This window comes from Sorex araneus, chromosome 11 (assembly GCF_027595985.1).
Source record: "Sorex araneus isolate mSorAra2 chromosome 11, mSorAra2.pri, whole genome shotgun sequence".
NCBI lineage: Eukaryota > Metazoa > Chordata > Mammalia > Eulipotyphla > Soricidae > Sorex > Sorex araneus.
Window position 1 is genome coordinate 51,224,142 of NC_073312.1, and position 23,494 is coordinate 51,247,635.

The following is a 23,494-nucleotide window of genomic DNA, read 5'->3' on the forward strand; positions in this document are numbered from 1 at the left end:
TCTGAAGAAAACAAACCATATGTTGATTAAACTTTTTAAAAATATTAAGTAATGTAACATACGATAATACAGCACTGAGAGTCTCAAATACCAGTGGTCCAAAGAGGTATATAATATTTATAAAGGAAAATTAGCTAAAAATAGAAAAAATATATAATAATAACCTCAATTTATCATAATTGTCCCCATGATTTCATAATATGCATAAGAAATATTTTTAAGGTTAAATAATCTTTATCATCACTTTTCATAATAGCAATGAAAATACATTTCATATGTATGATTTCCAACTGTGTCACAAAATCTGATCACAGTCAACTATTCTGTTTCATGACAGTATATATATATAAATACACACACACACACACACACACATATATATATACACTAAATTTACTATGCACCAGAAAAAAATGGTCTCTTTTCTCTCTGACACCTATAACTTTCAAGATTGAATAATCTACAAAGGGGAAGATTACTTAAATAATTTCTTTAGAAGCTATCCGTAGCGCACTCGATATGCCAAAAACAGTAACAACGATGGTCCTCATTCCCCTGACCCTGAAAGAGCCTCCAATATGCCATCAGGCTACACTAGCATGCAACAGGGACAAATGGAGACATTACTGATGCCCGCTCAGCAAATCGATGAACACGGGATGACAGTAATACAGTGACAGTGATGGATATATAAATTCACTGCAGCTCAGCCATAATCTAGGGACAGATCATGAATTGTGTTACAATGACCTTTCTTTTTTTAAAAATAAAGGCAAATATTTTCTGTCACACACATATAGACATTTGTACATATGTACTTGTGCGTTACATATTACACACTTTTCATAATATCCCTTACAATGGGATTTTACAAAATGAGCAAAATTTATCTGGTTAAGAAACCATCTTCATTTTGTTTTTGAAGTCCTGACTGATTCAGATATACTCTGTCTAGTGTCAGCAATAGGGAAGCTAGAGAAAAAGAACTGAGCTGTTTCAAAGTAATGACACAGGTGTCAGAGCAAGGATTAAGAACACTACAATAGTGATCTTCTGGACAGATTGTTGTTTCTCTAGAGCTAGTTAGAATGCTAAGGTGTCACATGTGAAGACATAACTGGAGCAATAGCACAGCAAGTAGGGCATTTCCCTTGCATGCGGACGACCCAGATTCGATTATTCCGTCCCTCTCAGAGAGCCCGGCAAGCTACCGAGAGTATCCCACCCTCAGGGCAGAATCTGGCAAGCTACCCGTGGCATATTCAATATACCAAAAATAATAACAACAAGTCTCACAATGGAGACATTACTGGTGCCCGCTCGAGCAAATCGATGAACAACGGGATGACATTGCTACAATGGTCATTGAGAAAGACTACAGTAAATTTTAGATTGGAGAAATCAAATAAAACAATTTTCATAGAGAAAAAGATTTATCATGTTTAAAAACTAAGTAAGTTTGAAAACTAAGAAGTTGAGGTTTTCAAAAGTTTCAATTACTTTTTTACTTATACATACATTCTCTGGGCAAGCATTTATTCAACATCACGCATGTACAATGAAGTAAAACAAATGCTGTAAATGAAAAAATGAATGAAAAGTTATCCTAACAGCTTGCTGTTTCTGAAGACTCCAAAGGCTTTTAAACATCAAATATTTCTTGCCAAACTGCAACTCAGTATATAATTTTATAATTTTTAAAACAGGGAAAGATATTTTATCATGTAGCCTTAATTCATATAGACGAAGGTGGAGGAAAATTGTTGTCTTTACATCGGAACCCCAGAGGACTTGCAAAGACAATAGTGGTATGAGCAGAAACATTTTTAATTTGGTCAATAGGAAACATTTTGTACCCTTAAAAATCTGTATTTAGAGGCGGGAGCAATAAATAGTACAGTGGGTAGGGCATTTGCCTTGCACATGGCCGACCCAGGTTCAATTCCCAGCATTCCATATGGTCCTCTGAGCACCGCCAGGGGTGATTCCTGAGTGCAGAGCCAGGACTAACCCCTGTGCATTTCGAGGTGTGAGCCAAAAAGAAAAAAAAAATCTGTATTGAACTTTTATTTCTCTGACCTTTCCTTTATCAGAGACATATTATTAGGGGATGATAGTATTGTTCAGTATTGACACAATGCCAAAGCCCTGTCTTTATCAGGGTATCTGGACTTCTTCTCTATACACAGGTAAACAGACATATCTATTGACATCACTCTAAGTTATTATCATCTCTTTATTTGTTTACATTTCTCCCATTTTTGTAAACAGGCATAGAGAGGATGCTGTGGTGCTGTGGGCATTGCTCTGGGAATGTGGTATGGGGAGCTCTACAGAGCATCAATGTAAACCTCATGGACCCTAGAGACACATGCAATTTTGAAGATAACACTATAATTTTGCCTATGATTACGCATTTTCCCCCAGTCTCTACATCTTATAGGATTACTATATGAACATGTAAACAAAGAAAAGATGTGTTCTCCCAGATTATAATAAATATCTAGATTAATATTAGTATGGAAGAGAAATGATGCACATTTCTGAGAAATAAGTTTCAAGCAATATTTGTTTCCATTAAAAAAAATATTCAGGCAATCAGCAAGCCCAAAGTAAGGTTAGGCGTGTTCCTATGATTAGTTTTCCAAACTACTTTGCCTACTGTATGGAAAATCTCCCCAGGCCGACAGAAACTCTGCTGTATCAAGTGCTTGAACCCAGAGCAATGGTTTCAGGTATTTCTATTTCATGGACCAATAAAATTTCTCTTAAATTTTTTGTAATTGAGAGACTATTGCAATCTGAAGTTACATTTTATAAAACAAAAACATAGGGACTAGAAGAAAGATACTCCTACATGCGACTGCCCCTACCATCCTAGGTTCAATCCCTCGCACTCAGCACGTCGCTGGGAGTCCTGCCAGGGACCCTGAGTGTAGAGCCAGAAATAAACTCTTAGTATAACCAGATGAGGCACTAAAACAGAAGACAAAATCACAACTCTAAGAATATGAAGTCATAGTACAATGGGTAGGGGGTCCCATGCATATAGCCGACCTGGATTCAGTTCCTTGCACCACACATGATACCCTGAACACCACCAGGATGATCTTTGAGCACAGAGCCAGGAGTGAGCCCTGATCACAACTGGTATGACACCACTCCCTGAAAAAAAAAAAAAACCCACCTAAGACAAACAAAAATTCCAATCCCACAACTCTAAGAATGATTCGTAAGTTTATTCACAAGCTTTTTTCATAAGTCCTCACAAAAGTAAAAATCTTAAATAAAAAAGATTTTAAAAAATATCCAGAGGCACCTTTCTTTTTTTTTTTTCAGCTGGAAAACATACTTTTATATTTAATGACAGAGAGAACTAAAATTTAAAATACACAGTCTTAAGAAAATATAATCAATTAATGTAAAGGACAGTTTATAGCAATTTAGATTAAGAATGAAAAATTATAACTGTCATGGTTATGAATAAATTGGGGTCTAATAAGTATATTATTATAAAATCTTAGTGAATTTTTAAAATTTAGATATTAGAAGAATTTCAATCATGAAAGTTAATAGGGGAATTTACAATATCTAGGATAGGAATAGACATTTATTTTCTGTGTGTTCATATTTTGCTGCATTCTTTCCAGACTGCAGTTTTTTTTTAATTTTTCTATTGAGTCACCATGTGGAAATTTACAAAGTTTTCAGGTTTAAGTCTCAGTTATACAATGCTCGAACACTCATCCCTTCACCAGTGCACATATTCTACCACCAAGAATCCCCGTTGTGTAAAACACAAAAATAAAAAGAAGAGGGGCGCGGGTGGCGAGGCAGGTGAAGGAAGGAACAGAGCCAAGCTGGTTGGTCTCATCGCAGTTTATTCCAAACTTCTTTCTCCATTCTCCTCTGATTTTCCTCCCCCTTCTTTCTCCCCCATCCTACGTCATTCTCTCTCTCTCTGCCTCTCTCCCGGCTCTCGGTCTCTCTCTCGATCTGTGGATCTGGCCCCCGTGGATCTGGCCCCCAACCCACTCTTACAGCCTCGTTAAATCTCCACAGCATGAGGGGGTTGGGACATACACATAGGTGTGGTCAGCAATAGGGTAAGATTCTTTTCCCTCAGGGGATGCTTCTCCTAGGACTTAATTCTCTTTCAGCAGGAGGATCCACCCAAGGGCAGAGTCCCATGAATGTGTTTCTCTTCTCCTCAGCCAGCAAACATATAAAAATTCATAATATTAATCATTTTGTATGGACACAATAAGAGATGCATTAAAGCTTATAGAATTGCTCTCCTGGGGCCATCTCAATCTCAGACTACAGTGCTCAGGCCAGATCAGTCTTTCCTATCCCTGGCAGGGTCCCAGTCTCATAATTACTATTGGATCATGACAGCATTTGTCTATGATCAAGCTCTTAAATTATAGTTAAGAATTAGGCACTTTGGCCAGGCCCATCTCGATGCCAGGGTAGCACATAACTCACCGCTTGCCCTGGATCCTTCCCGTCCCACGTCGGGGACCCTGCTTTGGGGTGCTAGGAACTGAGGGCAACTGAGGCTTAAGTGGAGAAAGCAGATGCCCGGGAGGGAATAATATTCGAGGCCAATTAAGTCCCAAGTTATAAAAACATAATATTGTCTTCTTGTGTCTATACAAAAAAGACATAGCTTTAAAGTAAATTATTCAAAAGGCATAAAGAGGAGAGAAAGGCAATGTTATAATATTCAGTGTCCTAGGAAGTTCTGACCTTACCAATTAACAGAGTTTGATTAAGGGAAGAGCAGATAAACTGGTAGAAATGGTTACAGATAAACAAAGGAATGGGAGTGACTCGGGAGCACTTTGATGGGTTTGACTGATAAACCTAAGCTCCTAGTGGCAAGGGGGAAAGGACAAACCAATGATATCCAACACCCGTATAGCTCTACCCCGCACCCCCACACCCCTAACCTCCCCACCCTTAGCGCCCCCCCCCCCCGCCTGTGTAACTACTAAATTTCACTTTACTTTCACATTGATTGCATTCAATATTTCAACAAAACTCACTATTATTGTTTGGAGAGTCTCTCTCCTAAAGTCAGACCTGTTGAAAAGGAAGCATTAGATAATTTGTTTTCCATTGCTGAGAATGAAGAGGTATGAGGTCGAGTGACCACATTTAGCGGCCTCTCAGTTTGGGGTTTCTGTATTTTAGTATTTTAGTAATTAAGTCCAGAGAGATATCTGCCAGAAGTTGCATCATTGCCAACTTGTACTTCTCAGTTGCATTATATTCCACATATGAGTGCAATCTTTCTATGTCTGTCTCTTTCTTTTTGACTCATTTCACTCAACATGATACTTTCCATGTTGATCCATTTATATGCAAATTTCATGACTTCATGTTTTCTGACGGCTACATAGTATTCCGTTGTGTAGATGTACCAGCGTTTCTTTAACCAGTCATCTGTTTTGAGACACTTTGTTTTTTTCCAGATTCTGGCTATTGTAAACAGTGCTGCAATGAACATAGAAATACAGATGCCCTCTTTATTTTTGCCTCTCCGGGATATATTCCCAGGAGTGGTATTGCTGGCTCAAATGGAAGCTCAATTTCTAATTTTTTGAGAATCGTCCATATTGTTTTCCAAAAGGGCTGAACCAGTCGGCATTCCCACCAGCAGTGAAGAAGAGTCCCTTTCTCCCTGCATCCACGCCAACACCGGTTGTTTTTGTTTTTTGGGATGTGGGCCAGTCTCTGTGGTGTGAGATGATATCTCGTAGTTGTTTTGATCTGCATCTCCCTGATGATTAGTGATGTTGAACATTTTCTCATGCAGAGGCACCTTTCTTTAGAATAAGTAGTTTCTGTTTCAGTGGTCTCAGGAACTTCCAGGTTTTCTGCTATATTTAAGCTGTGCTGTGAGTGCTGATGAGAAAACCATAAACATGTCCTCTTTACTGAAGTGACAGATTGACAAAGACCACTTACATGCAAATTTCATGCTTCATCTTTTCTAACAGCTGCATAGTATCCCATTGTGTAGATGTACCAAAGTTTCTTTAACCAGTCATCTGTTCTCAAGGCACCCAGAAGGTTTGTAAATCTGTAACTGTACCTCACAGTGATTTGTAGGGTAACATAGCCTCAGTAGTTTAGGTTTATTGGGTTACTCCCGTTACAGTGCTCCTATTCCTCTTTGTTTATTTGTAGCTTCTTTCTTAGTGTTCTGTTGACTTGTAAATAATGTTTTTCTCTTCTCCTTGAGTCCTTTGCATAGTTTATTCAGAGCAAGTCCTTTTTGTATGGACACAGGAAGACTTAACAAATGCTATGCTTTTGTAACCTGGGAGTCATTTGACTCTACATGATATTTTCCTCCAGGGCATAGCACCCCCAAAGCACGGTCCCGACGTGGGACAAGAAGGACCCAGGGCAAGCGGTGAGTTGTGTCCTACCCTGGCATCGAGATGGGCCTGGCCAAAGTGCCTAATGCTTAACTATAAGTTAAGAGCTTGATCATGGACAAATGCTGTCATGATCCAAAGAGTGATACTAGATTTGGACCCTGCTAGGGTGAGGAATGATTAATCTGGCCTGAGTGCTGTGGTCTGAGCCTGTGGCAAGATGTTGCCAGGAGAGCTGCCTTGCAAGCCTCAATGTATCCCTTGCTATGTCCATACAAGAATAACTAGTATTGAGATGTTAATAAGTTCCTGGACTAAGAAAAAGAAAAAAACCTTAAGAGTGAGGAAGGACTTTGGAATGCCCTGCCCTCAGGAAGGGCTTTCTTATGTTGATTTGGCTACCTGGCTGGGTGTAGCCTAGAGGGCAAGGTGGGAGAGACAAGAAGGAGAGGAGAGAGAGAAGCCAGAAAGAAGCGGCAGTAGATCCAGAGAGAGGCCGGAGCTGGGAGTGCGGGAGATGAGAAAGATGAAAGATTGAATAAACGGTAACTAATCAGCAACCAGCTTGGTCCTTGTTCTTCCTTCGCCTGTCCTTGACCACCGGCCGTCCCGATCCAGCCCACACACTGCGGTTCCAGGGCACCGAACGCGGGTGATGAGACAGAGCCGCAGAGCCGCCCGAGAGCCCGCGAGTGCACTCGCCCCTCGGCGAGCCTTAGTTTTTTACAGTGATTCACTAATAAAAAAAAATTTTTTTAAAGACCATTATGTCCTTGATTATATTTTTAATTTTGATCAAAATTACCTCTTTTAGAAAAAATTATAACCTCTTTTAAATCTCTCCCAAATATCTACCTTTTGAAGGAGAAACTAGTAATCCCTGGTGGTTAGGCTGCAAGGACAGACCACTAGAGTGAATGTGTAGTCTGGGAATGGTAATTTGCTGGTCACTTCCCTCTGATGGTTCTGTTATTGCTTTGCTCACTGCTGTTGACGTCGGTGGGCCCCACAGGTGACTTTCGTGAAGCGGGGAGGAGAAAGACGGTCACTTTCTCTCCAACCGCCTCAAACACCCGGGACCCAGGGTTACTGGGTTCTTGTCTCTCTCTCGGAAAAGAATTTCAGGAGTAGACAAGCAGTGAAGTAACAGACTTTATTTAGAAGGTCTTAGGGAAGGAGGAAGAGATAAGTGGAAAAGGAAAACCAGTAGGAGTAACGCGGGCTCCTTCAAAGATGGAGGGAGCCTTGAATGGACTATTGGGCTGTTTTTATAGGTTCTTTACAGCCTGCCCCCACCCACATGCGGTTTCTTTCCAAGTATACCAGGGAGATTGGGAGTGGTGATAGCCTTCTTTGGGGAACCTCCTGGGGAGGGGTCTATTATCCTCAGAGTCTGTTGAAGGTCTTATGGGGTGTGGTTCCTGTGTCCACAGGGTGGGTCAGTCTCAGGATTCTCCTCCCCGGAGACTTTGGTGATCTAAGTTTCATTGCCAGGGGCCTTTCCCTATCTACCTGCCTATATCACTGTATAGTTGTTGTTTTTGTTATTGTTTTTTAACTTAGTGCCTTACAGCTTTTGAATTATCTACCCAACTCTACTTTTCTCACCACTTCTGATTTAATATGTAGCAATGTAGAAATACAAATTGAGTCCAGAAAACTGTGTTATTTTCACATGGCATACAAAACTCATATGTAATCCTGGAAAAGCAGTGATCTGGGGAAAGTTCACGATCACAATCACGAAAGCTCCTTAACCACCAATTTCTCAGGTGGGCTCAGTAACATCTTATTTTGCCCTTTCCGTGAGATCTTAGAGGTCCATCTCGACTTGGCCCTCCTAACGATGTTGCACTGGGGGCTCTTCAGGGTCGGAAGAATGAGATTCAGCTTGTTACTAGATTTTGCATATGAATACACCATGGAAAGCTTGCAAGGCTGTCCCAGGTGGGTAGGAAACTCTCAGAAGATTGCCAGTTTCTCCCAGAGGGAGAAACAGGTTACATGATAGGTTCTGAGAGCTTGCTTTTAAGTCTCTCTCTGGATGTTTGCCGTTGATGGGATTACACACACCTGGGTTCCTCTGCTGGTACCTTTATGCATGAGGCCTGTCCGAACGTGTGGAGAGGGGCCTCCAGCATGGCTGTAGCTAGGTTCCAGTGGTCTTTGGCCGCCAGGAGCTCTGCTCGGGGTGGGGAGGGAAGCCAGAGCCCATCCCCTCCGAGGGACCCCAGGGAAGACAGCCAGGTGTGCAGGCAAGAGACTCTCTGCCCTGGGGAAAGTTACTAGAAGAAATTGGAATTATACTTCCCTCCACCATTATCTGGATTAAATTTGGAGCTGGAGTACAGAATGTACAGCATTTGCCTTGCACATGACCAACCTGGGTTTGATCCCTGGAATGCCATTGAGTCTCCAAAGCCCTGCCCAGTGTGATCCCCTGAGCACAAAGCCAGGAGTGAGTACTGAGCACTACTGAGTTTTGCCCAAAAACAAAAATAAAATATGAATTTGATATTTCCTGATGTGATTATAATGTTTGCCACTGAATATCTCTAGTTTGAAGAAAGAAAGCCAATGTACCAGACCATCCGAGCTTAATGGGAAAAGAAAAGGGAAAAAAATCAGTAAAGAATATTTAATTCCCTTATTTCTAATTACCCATTTGCTCTGCAATCTTCTAATCCAGGATTGCTATATAGGATTCCTATTGAATGCCAACTCCAATTGACTGGTAGCGACTGTCTGAATCAATGAAGTGAGAAGGATGCTGAGGCCACTTCGGGCTCAGTGGAAAAGAATGCCACAATTGATTAGTGATGTCTGTCAGCAGTTACTGCACATGTGCCACTCCTATCACCTATGATACAGTTGAGGAAATTTGCGTACTAAGATGAATGGCCAGGGAAGACAACCAGACTAGATTCTAGAATCGGTACATTTACCTTTGTAAATGAACAGATCGATTCTCTGATAACCAGTCTATCTCTGTCAGTTTCACCTGGGGCTGTTCATTTGGGTGAGCTGAGAAAATGGTTAGCTTAAACTAGCAATGCTTCAAATGCTACAAGTCCTGATACTGAGAAGCTGCTTATTTTAAAAGGCCCAGTTTATAGGATCCTACCACTCATTATCTTTGACTTGTCTGCCAAAGATGTCAAAAGATACAAAGTATTAACCACACCACTCCTTTTATTCCCTATTAAATATCTATCACATCTCATTAGGGGTAAGAAGTCCATATATAGATAGATAGAGAGAGAGAGAGAGATACTACTTGATATGTATACTATATAATATATATACATATATATGTATAGTTTTCAAAAATATAAACTTCATTATTTTTTAGTATTCTGATGGCAGGACTTCACGACAATCCCTTGATATTTGAATGAATACTTAAAATTAAGAACCACTACAGAAACAAATGTAAGTCTTGCTTTATGTCTGGAAACCTTTCTTTTCCACTGAGGAGAAAGCAAATAATCAGACTTGCAGAACAGGGGTCAATAGCTCAGAAGAAGATCCCAGAAAGTAAAGTTCATCAGACTACTCTTACAAGAAATGCCATATTGCCGGTACTCTCAGTAACACAAGGGATAGATTGTGTGAGGGGAAGAATATGGACATAGACAACTCAGAATCTGTGAGTGCTTCAGAGAAGGCAAAAACGGATTTTTTGAAAAGTCTTAATCAATGTATTTCTCTTCTATTTCCTTTCTCTGTTTGGAAAAGATCTATCTGTAGATAAATTTAAAGAACTTTTCTAGCAAAGCTTTGTTTTATCTTGGCATCATTTTTCTTTCCTGTTGGTTTATAAAACATTAGTGCCTTTTCCAATTGATGATGCCATAGAGTCAATAAAATAGAACAGAATCTATCAGTAGCTCTAAAAATAAGTGAGGGACTTGTTGAAGCAAAAATATGACTATTCATAGGTTGTTCAAGTTCTCTCAGCTAGTTGTTACATATAGGATTAGTATTAGAATTAATGAGACTTTAATTCTTACCTAGATCATTTCAATATCACTTGGGGTCATATTTCATGAAATTTGGCTTTAAATTATGAACCCTATGGCCAACTAAAATGGTCAGCCTTACATGAGCCTTACATGTAGCCATTTGATAGGATAAATCAATAAAGTTGTTCTCTGGGCATATGTTTGACCACCTAAGCACAAGTGTTAGATGTCAGCATAGCTATGGAAGAAAGAATGTGTAATGCCAAGTGTCACAGTGAGATTTTGTTTCCTCATTATCAACTATGACTATGTGGTAATATTCACTGGTCTACTTGTGTGTCTCTCTTTTTCTTTTCATCTTTAATTTTATTCTATCATCAAAGAAACTTTATCCTAAGTAAATTTTTATAACTAATAATCATGATGCAAATAAATAGGTTGAACCATAGAAAAATCAACATAACTTTACTATTTTTAGGGTTGAAGTTATAGTACAGTAGGTAGGGCATTTATTTGCCTTGCACATAGCTGACCGGGGTTTGATTCCCCAGCATCCCATCTGGTCCCCTGAGCACCACTAGGAGTAATTCCTGAGACAGAGCCAGCAGTAACCACTAAACATCGCCAGGTGCGCTCCCCACACCCAGAATTTTTAAAAAATTACCACTTCTGGTACAAAATCTGTAAGTGCGTGTGATTCAGCTAGCCAGATATTCATGTAAAGCAGCGAAGATGAAATCTGTATTGATTGCCTAAATAAAATAGCTCCTCCATTTGAGCATCTCTGCAGAGCCTCCAAATATCATTTTGGGGGTGGAGAGTTCCCTGTAAAGGCCTTCATCTGATCTCTGTGTATACAATATTATGTATTTTTTAATTTAATAAACTTTTATTGCACAATTAATATCATCTAGCCACCATCCTTAGTCTTGGATACAGAGATTAGTGAATCAGCATCATGACTCTCAGCAGTACACAGTCTAGAAAGGAAGACAGGCATGGACATAATTTTAGTACAAAATAGCAAGCAACATAATAGATATAAATAACATGCTGAAAAGGTACTCACCCTGCCTGGCAAAGCAATAAGACTTCAGAGGTGATATTTGTGCTAGTTCTTGAAGGTGGTATTTATGTTAGTACAGTAATTAACCTGGCAGAAAAGAGAAGACTCATACAACTTGACTACCAGAATGAATGGCTTGTTTAAAATTGCAGAAGTACAGCAAAAAATTGGATGTGCCTGCAGACCCTCTATGTGATTAGGACATGTGGTACAGTTGACAAAGTAATAAGAAATGAGATCAAATCCCAAATCCCATTTATAAAAAGTATTTTATGTAAGGCTACATTTTATTAAGCTGATGAAGAAGTCACTTTCATGTGAATTAAATTAGCTTAGAAGTAAAACTTCTTTTTCTGCTTTGAGTTATGATATCAAGTCCAGTCATCACCTAAGTTTGCAGAAATGTCACAATAGAAACCCTGGAATATCAGCTTCTGCAGGCAACACTCCTTCTCAACCGCCCTGGCAAATACATGAGCTGAGCAACCTGGATTCTCTAAGCGGTGGCTTCAGCCCTGTCCTCTCTATGAAACACAACCATTGAGCTCTGATCCTTCACTATAGCTAGAAGAATAAAGATTGCATTATTGTGGGAAATTGTGACATAGACAGTTGCATGTTCCTCTGTGGAAGGGCTCAGGAAGAGCAAAGGAGATTACCTATACATACTTCATGTTTCCATATTTTTCTCATTGGGTAATTGCACCCAATAGTGATTTCACCTGAGTGCAGCAAAGTCGATTCCTTGTAAACTGCAGAAGATCTCATCAGTGGCCCAGTTTTCCAGCTCTGAAATTTGGCTTCTGACATTTACCACTCATCAAATGAAATGACACAGCACTGTTATGAGTGCTAGTAATATTACTAGCCCACCCTGTGGTTGAACCTTTTCTCTTAAGCTCCCTTCTATTTAGTAATTATGTAATGTTTAATAATACCTTCTTTCATCTACATGAAGACATCAACTGGAATGTATAAAAAATTTTCCACAAATGACAATGAAGAAATATGTGTGCATTAATTATACATAGCTACAAACATACATAAGTTTACACGTGAATAGCCCTTCTATATGAATCAAGGCTAGATGACAAAATATCTTGCTCTGTTTTAAAAATTATGCAATTATACATGAGTATACACTTAAATATATGGGTGTATGGGTATGAATGTATATGTATAGATGAATTTTTTCACTTAGGTATATTTTCCAGATGCATAAAACAAAGTGACTATCAAGCAGTTTTGTTTTATTTTTACTTAAATCAAGTCTCTATGGAAATGTTTTCCAAAATCTTGGGAGTGTGAGTTCTGGAGTGAGCCTGCTCTATTCTAATTCCTATTTCTTCACCTCCTAGCTTTATGTTATTAGGCAAGCTGCAACCTTTCTGTCTCAACTCTATCATCAGTAAAAGAGACTAGTAACCACATATCAGGTTGCTGTTGAATCAGTGGGGGAGTGCATTAAGCATTTATCGCGCAGTAAGCATGCAAAAAATACTAGTAATTAATACCTTTACCATCTTGTAATTAGTTCCTGGATACTAGATCCATCATCATGGGCTTTCTTGATTGCAGGAGAACTTACAGCTGGCACCCTCGGGTCCATTAAGAACTGCACACTCACTAACTTCTTCACTAATTGGGCCCAACCTGTAGGTTTCTTTTGAGTCCTAGATGGGTTTTGAGTGTGTATGCATCATCCCTTGCCTTCAGAACAATCAGTTGTCACATTTTGAAGTCACTAACATTTAGAAAACTAACCATTTCGTTCCCTACACTAATAGATCAAATGTATTAAGATTTCCTCTAACGTAGAATTGTATGATTTAACATCCAAGTCTGTGCGTCAGTGTCAGCACTAAGAGTTGTCTATTTTAGCCCATTTACACAATGGAATACTATGCAGCTGTTACAAAATATGAAGTCATGAAATTTGCTTAAAAGTGGATGCTTATGGAGAGTATCCTGCTAAGTGAAATGAGTCAGAAAGAGAGGGACAGACATAGAAGGACTGCACTCATTTGTGGAAAATAAAATATCATAATATAAGACTGACACCCAAGGATGGGCTGGAGCAATAGCGGAGAGTGTAGGGCATTAGCCTTGCATGCAGCCGACACAGGTTCGATTCCTCTGCCCCTCTCAGAGAGCCCGGCAAGCTACTGAGAGTATTTTGACTTCACGGCAGAGCCTCACAAGCTACCCGTGGCATATTCTATATGCCAAAAACAGTAACAAGTCTCACGATGGAGACGTTACTGGTGCCCGCTCGAGCAAATCGATGAACAACGGGATGACAGTGATACAGTGATACAGTGATAGTGACACCCAAGGATAGTAGAGACGAGGGCTAATGAATATTGTTCCATGATTGGAAGTCTGCCTTATGAGCTGGAGAGAAAGCAGCTGGGATAGAGAGGGGATCACTAAGTCAATGATTGCTCGGGATGGGAGATGTGTGCTAAAAGTAGATAAAGGACCAAATATGATAGCCTCTCACCATCTGTATTACAAACCATAATGCCCATAAGTAGAGAGAGTAAGAGGGAAATTGTCTGCTATGGAGGCAGGGGGACGGGTGGGATAGGGTGAGGGGAGGGATACTGAGGACATTGGTAGTGGAGAGACGGGTGTTCAATTATTGTATTACTGAAACTAAAACATGAATTTTTTTTATTTTTTTTATTAGTGAATTACCATGAGGGTATAGGTACAGCTTTACACATTTTCGTGCTTGTGTTTCCATCATACAGTGTTTGAAAACCCGTCCCTCCACCAATGCCTATTCTCCACCTACAATTAACCCAGTATCCCTCCCACCCCCTAGTCCCATCCCCCCACCCCACCTCTGTGGCAGGGCATTCCCTCCTGTTCTCTCTCTCCTTTTGGGTGTTGTAGTTTGCAATAGGGGTATTGAGTGGCCATCGTGTTCAATCTATAGTCTAATTTAAGCACGCATCTCCCTTCCTGAGCGGGTCCCCAACCACATTTTATTTGGTGTTCCCTTCTCTATCCGAGCTGTCTTTTCCCCCAGCATGTGAGGCCGGCTTCCAAGCCATGGAGCCAACCTCCTGGTACTTATTTCTTTTTTTTTTTTTTTTTTTTTTGCTTTTTGGGTCACACCCGGCGATGCACAGGGGTCACTCCTGGCTCATGCACTCAGGAATCACCCCTGGCGGTGCTCAGAGGACCATATGGGATGCTGGGATTCGAACCCGGGTCGGCCGCGTGCAAGGCAAATGCCCTACCCGCTGTGCTATCACTCCAGCCCCTCCTGGTACTTATTTCTACTATTCTTGGGTGTTAGTCTCCTATTCTGTTATTTTATATTCCACAGATGAGCGCAATCTTTCTATGCCTGTCCCTCTCTTTCTGACTCATTTCACTTAGCATGATACTTTCCATGTTGATCCACTTATATGCAAAGTTCATGACTTCATCTTTTCTAACAGCTGCATAGTATTCCATTGTATACTTGTACAAACTTGTACCAAAGTTTCTTTAACCAGTCGTCTATTTTCGGGCACTCAGGTTTTTACCAGATTCTGGCTGTTGTAAACTGTACTGCTATGAACATGTAAGTGCAGATGTCATTTCAACTATACTTTTTTGCTTCTCCGGGATATATTCCCAGAAGTGGTATTGCTGGGTCAAATGAGAGCTCAATTTCTAATTTTTTGAGAAGCGTCCATATTGTTTTCCAAAAGGGTTGAACCAGTCGGCATTCCCACCAGTAGTTTAGAAGGGTCCCTTTCTCCCCACATCCATGCCAACAGCGGTTGCTTTTGTTCTTTCAGATGTGTGTCAGTCTCTGTGGTGTGAGGTGGTATCTCATAGTTATTTTGATCTGCATCTCCCTGATGATTAGTGATGAAGAGCATTTTTTCATGTGCCTTTTGGCCATTCATATCTCTTCCTTGAGAAAGTTTCTGTTCATTTCTTCGCCCCATTTTCTGATGGGGTTGTATGTTTTCTTCTTGTAAAGTTGAACCAGTGCCTTATATACCCTTGATATCAACCCCTTATCAGATGGCTATTGGGTGAATATCCTTTCCCATTCTGTAGATTGCCTTTGTATCCTAGTCTCTGTATATCTTTTGTGGTGCAGAAGCTTCTTAGTTTAATATAGTCCCATTTGTTTATCTCTGTTTCCACTCGGTTGCTCAGTGGCGTGTCATCTTTGAAGATACCTTTAACTTCAATATCGTGGAGGGTTTTTCCGATCCTGTCTTCAATGTACCTTATATATTGTGGTCTGATGTTGAGGTCTTTAATTCATTTTGATGACTTTTGTGCATGGTGCCAGGTCAAGGTCTAAGCCCATTCTTTTGCATGTGGCTGTCCAGTTATACCAGCACCATTTGTTAAAGAGGCTTTTCTTCAGCCCAACTACACAACTGCACTTCATCAAATTGCAGTTTGCCATTTGGGTTAATTGCCAACCCACCAAATTGTCACAGATTAATACTCACCTATGTTGTGCGACCCCATGAATACTCTCAGCCCAGTAGGACCACAGCAAATCTGATGGGAAAGTTGCACAGACCACCAAGTTCAATAAACTAAAATATTATCAGGGAAGGTTAACTCTCACTAACTAGAACAGATCCTCAGACAAGGACTTTAATAACATCTTTGAAAGATATAACATTTATGACAAATTAACTATTATTCATTAATATTTGATCATTCCATTTGCTTTTGTATCATAACAATTAGAAGTAAATCTCTTTGTGCCTGCCAAAGGTCAGACCGGGGTGGTGGGTGGGAAACCGTGCATTGATGGAGTAAACTCACACTGGTGGATGAATTATTGGTAGGATTGGTGTTGGAATATTTAAGGCCTGAAACAATTGTATTATGAGCAACTCGTTAAATTATGGTGTTAAAATAAAATGTTTTAATTAAAAAAATTAAAATGTTTCTAAGAAAAAACTGATGACCTAGATTTTTTAAAAATTTCATGTGACTTATAAACAAGGAAGAAAACAATGATCCTTATATGACTCTTTGTGGCTTAAGGGTAAAATATTGTATGAACAAAGCTGATTAGTGAAGAATGAAAAAATATGCAAACAAAAATTAAAAAAATAAAGAGGCTTTTCTTGCTCCTCTTCACATTTCTTGCTCCCTTATCAAAGATTAGATGATCATACATTTTGGGTTGTGTGTAGGGATAGTCCACCCTGTTCCATTGGTCTGCTGTTCTGTCTTTGTTCCAGTACCATGCTGTTTTAATAGTTACCGCTTTGTAGTAGAGTTTAAGGTTAGGGAGGGTGATGCCTCCCATCGTCTTTTTCCCAAGAATTGTTTTAGCTATCCATGGGTGTTGTTCCATATGAATTTCAGGATTGCTTGATCCATTTCTTTGAAGAATTTCATGGGTATCCTTATAGGGATCGTGTTGAATCTGTATAATGCTTTAGGGAGTATTGCCATTTTGACAATGTTGATTCTCCCTATCCATGAGCAAGGGATATGTTTCCATTTCCCCATGTCCTCTTTTATTTCATGGAGCACCATTTTATAGTATTCTTTGTAGAGGTCCTTTACTTTCTTAGCTAAGCTGATTCCGAGGTACTTGATTTTCTGAGGCATGATTGTGAACGGGATTTCTTTTTCATGTCCCTTTCCTCTGTCTCATTGTTTGTGTATAAGAAAGCCAGCAAACATGAAAGTTTTGTAACTGTAGCTCACAGTGATTCAATAAAATTATTTTCTTCTGACTTCAAGATCATTGACTATGAAAAGACATATACTGCATAATTTTACTTCTATGTTGAATCTAATACAGTCTAATACAGTCAAACATATAGAACAGAAATAGGTCAGTGATTGCTAAGAATTTCAGGGAGGGGGAAATGGGAAGAGGTTGCTTCAAGGGTACGAACGCTACATGCTGTAAGCCAAAATCCTCACGTCCAAACTCCATCGCATCTATTTTATTTCCTGATTTGTATGTGTGATTTTTTTTTATTTCAAGTATTTTAAGTAAATATTTTTTTAATTTAGGCACCATGACTTAAAAAGTTATTTACAGTTGAGTTTTTGGTCTGTAATTTTCCAGCACCTATCCCATTATCAGTGTCAACTTCTCTCACTCAGTGTCCCCATTTTCCCTCCCACCCCCTAGCTGCCTCCTTGGTAGGCACATTTTTTTTTATTTGGTTATTGTGGTTTGGAGCTCTTGCTTTCAGTTTTGTTAGTTCAATAGTTCGTATATATAGTTATATATCTGCGTCATTTTAAAATAAGCTAATATTTATGGGCCTTAGTACTTCCCATTAAAAACACTAAGTGAGGCCCCTCTGAGCCTAAAGACTTTGATTCCAGAGACCTAACACATTCGGGCATCCAGCGCAGCAGCTAATAGAAATGCACTGGGACTGCGAACTGGGCTACAACTCTGTGCTGCCCGGGGGTGGATTTTTTCCTCCCCACCCTGTCTTCCTGCACGGAAAACGGCGGCTTGGCGGCACCCACATGGCAGGCGCCATCTTCTAAGACTCCAAACCCAGAGGTATTCGATTTTTACACTTGGGGCTCCCAGGGACTCATGGGAAGGGGGCGTAACCGGCACGCCCTCGGCCCAGATAAATCCGGAGCCGCTGAGCGTGAAGCGGACCCTCTGCGCCTAAAGACTTTGATTCCAGAGACTTCTTACAGCAATGCACTGGGACTGTGAGCTGGGCTATGCAATTTCTGACAGAATTTCCCCTGGACTTTATACAGAAATCCAAAACTGCACGGACGCAGCAGCGTCTGCGCGACTTAACATTTATAATTGTCAGCAATGTGAAACGGTTCCTTTTGAACAGGTCTGACTTGGGGGGGGGGGAAACTCCAAATAATAACAGTAAGTTTTTGTTGAAATATTGAAGGTTATTAATGTAGCAGCCACCTCTCTGGACTGTTAACTAAGCAAAAGCCCCACGCTGGCCAATGCGGCGTGGCGTACACCATACTATGAGGCGCGGGAAGGGGGTTGAGGGGGAAAAAAAAAAGGGAAAAGGAAAAAGAAAAAAAAAGGTTATGTACTTGTAGCAGTGGGGCTACATATCTCTTCATTCCCAGCAATGGAAAACTAATTATCAAATGCTTCCTTGGTAGTAGGTCTGTCTCTCTTGGGTGGAAACTCCAACAACTATAGTGATTTTTGTGTTGAATTATGGAATGTAATCAAGGTAAAGAGAAAATGAAGTGAAATTCATTAGTTATACAGTAGGGGGTAAGGGGTGGGGGTGGGGGGTATACTGGGGTTTTTGGTGGTGGAATATGGGCACTGGTGAAGGGATGGGTGTTTGAATATTGTATAACTGACACATAAACCTGAGAACTTTGTAACTTTCCACATGGTGATCTAATAAAAAGTTAAAAAAATTAAAAAATAAAAAAATAAAAACACTAAGTGAAAGGGGGCTGGAACGTTAGCACAGCGGGTAGGGCATTTTGCCTTGCACGTGGCTGACCCAGGTTCAATTCCCAGCATCCCATATGGTCCTCCGGCACTGTGAGGAGTAATTCCTGAGTGCAGAGCCAGGAGTAACCTCTGTGTACTGCTGGGTGTGACACAAAAAGCTAAAAAAAAAATAAAAATAAAAACGCTAAGTGAGAGAAATCCATACTATCACTTGTAGACTTATGTGAATGGCATCCCCTGAAGTTGTACAGAGATGGTGTCCTGAGTCAGATTGCCTTTGTAACTGGTTTTAACAATCTGATTTTTAAAGAAGAATTTTAATGTATCAGTGGCTTAATTATCTCAGTGGCCATGGTAAACTATATTTTCATTCTGATCATTCTGACTGTGAATGCTTTATGACAATATTCATCCTAGGTTTGAAGCTAGTTTGGGGCATGCAAAGAATTTCAAATTATTTATATTGCTATCCTCAAGTAAGGAGGTAAAACATAGCTCACCACGTACTTTTTCCACCACACTCCTGGCCGCTTTCCCCACGCTGGGGCCGAGTCTCACGCATGAGTGAACATATTCCTGGACTGACACATTATCATAGAGGGAAATATATTATATATATATTATATATGCATATATATATATATATATATCTCCTCTCGGAGAGTCTGGCAAGCTACCAAGAGTATCCCACCCACATGGAAGAGACTGGCATGCTCCCTGTGGTGTATTTGATATGCCAAATACAGTGAGAATAACAGGTCTCATTCCCCTGACCCTGAAAAGAGCTTCCAGTTGTTGGGAAAAGCGAGTAAGGAGAGGCTGCTAAAATCTCAGGGCTGGGGCGAATGGAGACATTATTGGCGTCTGCTCGAGTATATAGGGATGACAGTGATACAGTGACAGTGAATATAAATGTATATATTTATGAGTAAATGAGTATATGTTTTAAGAGTAAAATGTTACCACACACCTCCACAAAAGTGCCAGTATCCCTCCACTATTATCCATAGGCTGTCCCTTTCATGCCTTAAAATATTTTTTTCTCCAGGATATAGCCTTGATGCCTTTTTCATATTCCTATATTACTAACCTGATTCCAAGGTAAAATAAATCCCGGCCTTCAATTGATGTTCCCCTTTTGATTCGCAAGTAGCATATTTCTACATTTTAAATCTTTCTGATGTAGGTTTTCAATTTTTAGATTTTAAAACATTATATTGCTCTTATTTTGGTTCTCAGTCTTGTCCCTTTTTCTAGTCAAGCCTCTTTTTGAACATGCATGCACAGACACATTCACATTCATTCACACCATGACCTTCCCCAGTTTTCTTTTTCTTATTTTTTTATTGGACACTAGACTTCAATATTTATTTATTTATCATTTTAAAAATTATTTTATTTTATTGAATTACTGTGAGATATAGTTACAAGCTTTTATGTTTGAGTTGCAATCACACAATGATTAAACACCCATCCCTCCACCAGTGCACATTCCCCACCACCAATATCCCCAGTATATGCCCCCCTTTCCCACCCTCCCACTGCCTCCATGGAAGACAATATTCTCCATACTCTTTCTCTACCTTGCCCAGTTTTCTAAGTGCATTTTGTTTTCTTTTGCCCCGAGACTGTATTTACACATGCTGCTTCTCCTCTTTGGAGAGCCCTCGCTGTTTCCTTGACTGGCAAATGCTTTACAATAACTCAGACTCATGTGAAATGACTCATCACCTCCCTTTTGAAACTTCCTCTATCCCAGTAGAATTGGGTTGGACCCTCCGATGTGTTCTAGTTGCTCCTCCTGTTTTACTGGAGCAATAGCACAGCGGGTAGGGCATTTGCCTTGCACTTGGCCAGCCCAGGTTCAATTCCTCCGTCCCTCTCAAAAAGCCTGGCAAGCTACCTAGAGTATCCCACTCAAATGGCAGAGCCTGGCAAGCTCCCTGTGGCGTATTCAGTATGCCCAAAACAGTAACAAATCTCACAATGGAGACGTTACTGGTGCCCGCTCGAGCAAATCTATGAAAAACTGGAGGACAGTGATGCAGTTTTACCCATTGTCAACCAGTAGACACACGACATACTATCCGTCATGCTGAACTGGAAAGGACACAGCTCATGAGACTCCTTTGTATCCACCTTGTTTGCCACATAACGGGTACTTAATCAGTGGTGACTGATTTTCATGAATATCATTTCCCCTCTAATTTGAAAAAAAATGCCACTGTGCATGAATGCTTGAAACTAATTTAGCATTTTATGACCCACTAATTTTGAAGTTCAATGTGTCTCTTACTAAATAACTGAAAATGTAAGCATTAAAAACACTAAGCATTAAAAACACTTTGTGGTCAAGTGAAGAGAGGAATTTGGTTGGGGAGGGAGGTGTCATGGTTTTGTTTTTGGGGTCTTGTTGCAGTTGCAGGAAGTCTGTTTCCCCAAGTGAGAAGCCTTCCCCAGGTGAGTATTGACATGATGATTCAGTAGCACCTAGCTTTCTACACTGTGGCTTACAGAATTGAATACAGGTGGTCATGAAAAATTGGCAACAGTAAAAGGTTGCTAAAAGTGCAAGAGCCAAAAGTAAATTGAAATTGAAATGCATCATGAATTCAAGGTATTTCTTTTAACACTTGCCTGAGTTGGATTTAAAAGCATCTGCCAGTGGAAAAAGTTTAAGAAGCCCTGCAATAGAGCACAGAATGTCAATTGTAATCTTTTCTTTTTTCATTCCGTTTTTAAAATATTTTCAGGTTACAAATGCAGTTTCCAACTGTCCTGGCCAAATGATTCTTCACCTGAAACCTTTCCTTGTGTGTGGAGGGGATGGATTTACTCAGTCCAACTTTGATGGCTGCATCGCTTCTGCCCTACGTGTTCTGGAGAGTTTTAAGACTCATATTTAGTTCCTGTGTCCTTATTCCCTACATGTACTTGGGGAATTTGTTTTCACCATTTTCTATTATCAAGTATTTTGTTTTCTGTTTCATTTAGAGAGACTATTAGGAAATTTTTCTTCACTTAGTGTCACTTTTCATATGGAGTATAAAATCAATTTTATAATTTTGACAGTTACAGCCTATGCTAGAATGAAGGTTCCTTGTATTTTATACCTTTTGTCACTTTTCCAAACCTACACAACTCCTCATCGAGGAAAAGGAATGCTTTAGAATAACAAGAATTCTTTCCCCGAGTTATGTCAAACCAGGGGGACTATTCATGCACTCAAGTCTTTATTATGGGTTTAAAGCTTCAGTCAAATAATGAATCCTCATTACCAAATTTTAACTCTTACTTTAAAATTTCAAGTATAAGTTGAAATTCAGGGTAGGTTGAATTCAGCCTACCTGATTCAAGGTAGGTTGGGGTTTTTTTTGTTCTTGTTTAATTGCTGAAGCACAGCATTTCTCCAAACTGCAAAAGGCAGGCTGTAGTTTTTGTTTCTCTCAAGCAATGAAATGATTCTGAGCAGTAGGTCATATGTGGTGTCATCTGGAAAATGGCAGTTTGGAGGGCAACTTGACAAATCTCTTTTAAAATTTTCAGAAAACAACCAATTGCTCTTAACTTTCCAAGTCACACAATACTTTTTTCCCAATCTTAATATGAAAATTAAATATTAAAGAGACAGAAAATATATTGATCTTTACCTTTTAGTCTCTCCTATGGCTGTTACTGTTACCTTTATGTGCTCTCCAGTACGTGCTGTGGCATTTCAAGCCTGTCATTTTTAATAAATTCAATACCAAAAAAAAATCACTGAACCAGAAAATAGATGTACTTAAAATAGTTCAATATTTGCCAACTTAGTGGCTCAGCATATCACCCATCTGCTTCAGTGACAACCTTGTGACTTTCTGGCAGTAAGAAAATTGATCCCCAACCTTCCAAACAAGTGACCTGTTGCTAATTTTAAAAAGTAGAATGGTGAGTTTTATTTTATTATTTTGAAAGGAAAGAAGTATTTGCAGCTTCTCAAAGAAATAAAAGTTCAAAAGAAGTTTTATTTTATTGGGAGTACTTAATGTGTCATACTTTCATGTCTACTATCAAACATATAAACACACAAGCATGAGTAGAACTTGTTTATGCATTTACAACGTAGTCTTTGTCATGTTATTATGTATGTGTGTACATAGATATTTTTCAACACTCAGTTGATGGTAAACTGAAATGCCTACAGATGATTAATCTTCCTTCATTTTTATAACAGAAAATAAAAGGTAAATTAAAGCATTCTATCATATGATTAAAAATATTGAGTCTATTTCTTATGTATGTGTGTTGTCAGAGATCTAACCCAGGACCTCACACATGTGAGGTATGTGCTCTACCTCTGAGTCCCAGGCCTGACCCCAGAATTTTTTCATTTATTTTTATTATTTTGACTCATCTTTGCTTCACATTTATCTCTCTGTTGACTTCCCTCTTAAAATATGGTATAAAATTAAGTCAACAGAATTGACTATTTTATTTCATTTAATATAATTTAGGAACTATTTGGCTGAAAGATGACTGATATACAAGGATGATGTTATATTTATCTGTTGGATTTATATCCTCCAATAAAGGGAGAAAATAATTTATAGGGATAGGGTAGGTTAATTAGAGAAAGTACTATCTTTAGCCATTAGTGATAACTTTCAGT

General features: G+C 39.5%; 1 protein-coding gene across 2 annotated transcripts in view; it reads left to right on the forward strand.

Moving 5' to 3' along the window:
- The window catches only part of RNLS (renalase, FAD dependent amine oxidase), a 299,467-nt gene extending 276,363 nt beyond the window's left edge, over window positions 1-23,104 (forward strand). For both annotated transcript variants that reach the window (XM_004607498.2, XM_055119607.1), the window contains exon 7: window positions 21,600-23,104. In XM_004607498.2, coding sequence (XP_004607555.2) covers window positions 21,600-21,752 — 153 coding nt within the window. In that variant the 3' untranslated portion in view covers window positions 21,753-23,104. The remainder of the gene's footprint in view (window positions 1-21,599) is intronic.
- Window positions 23,105-23,494: the final 390 nt, after the last annotated feature.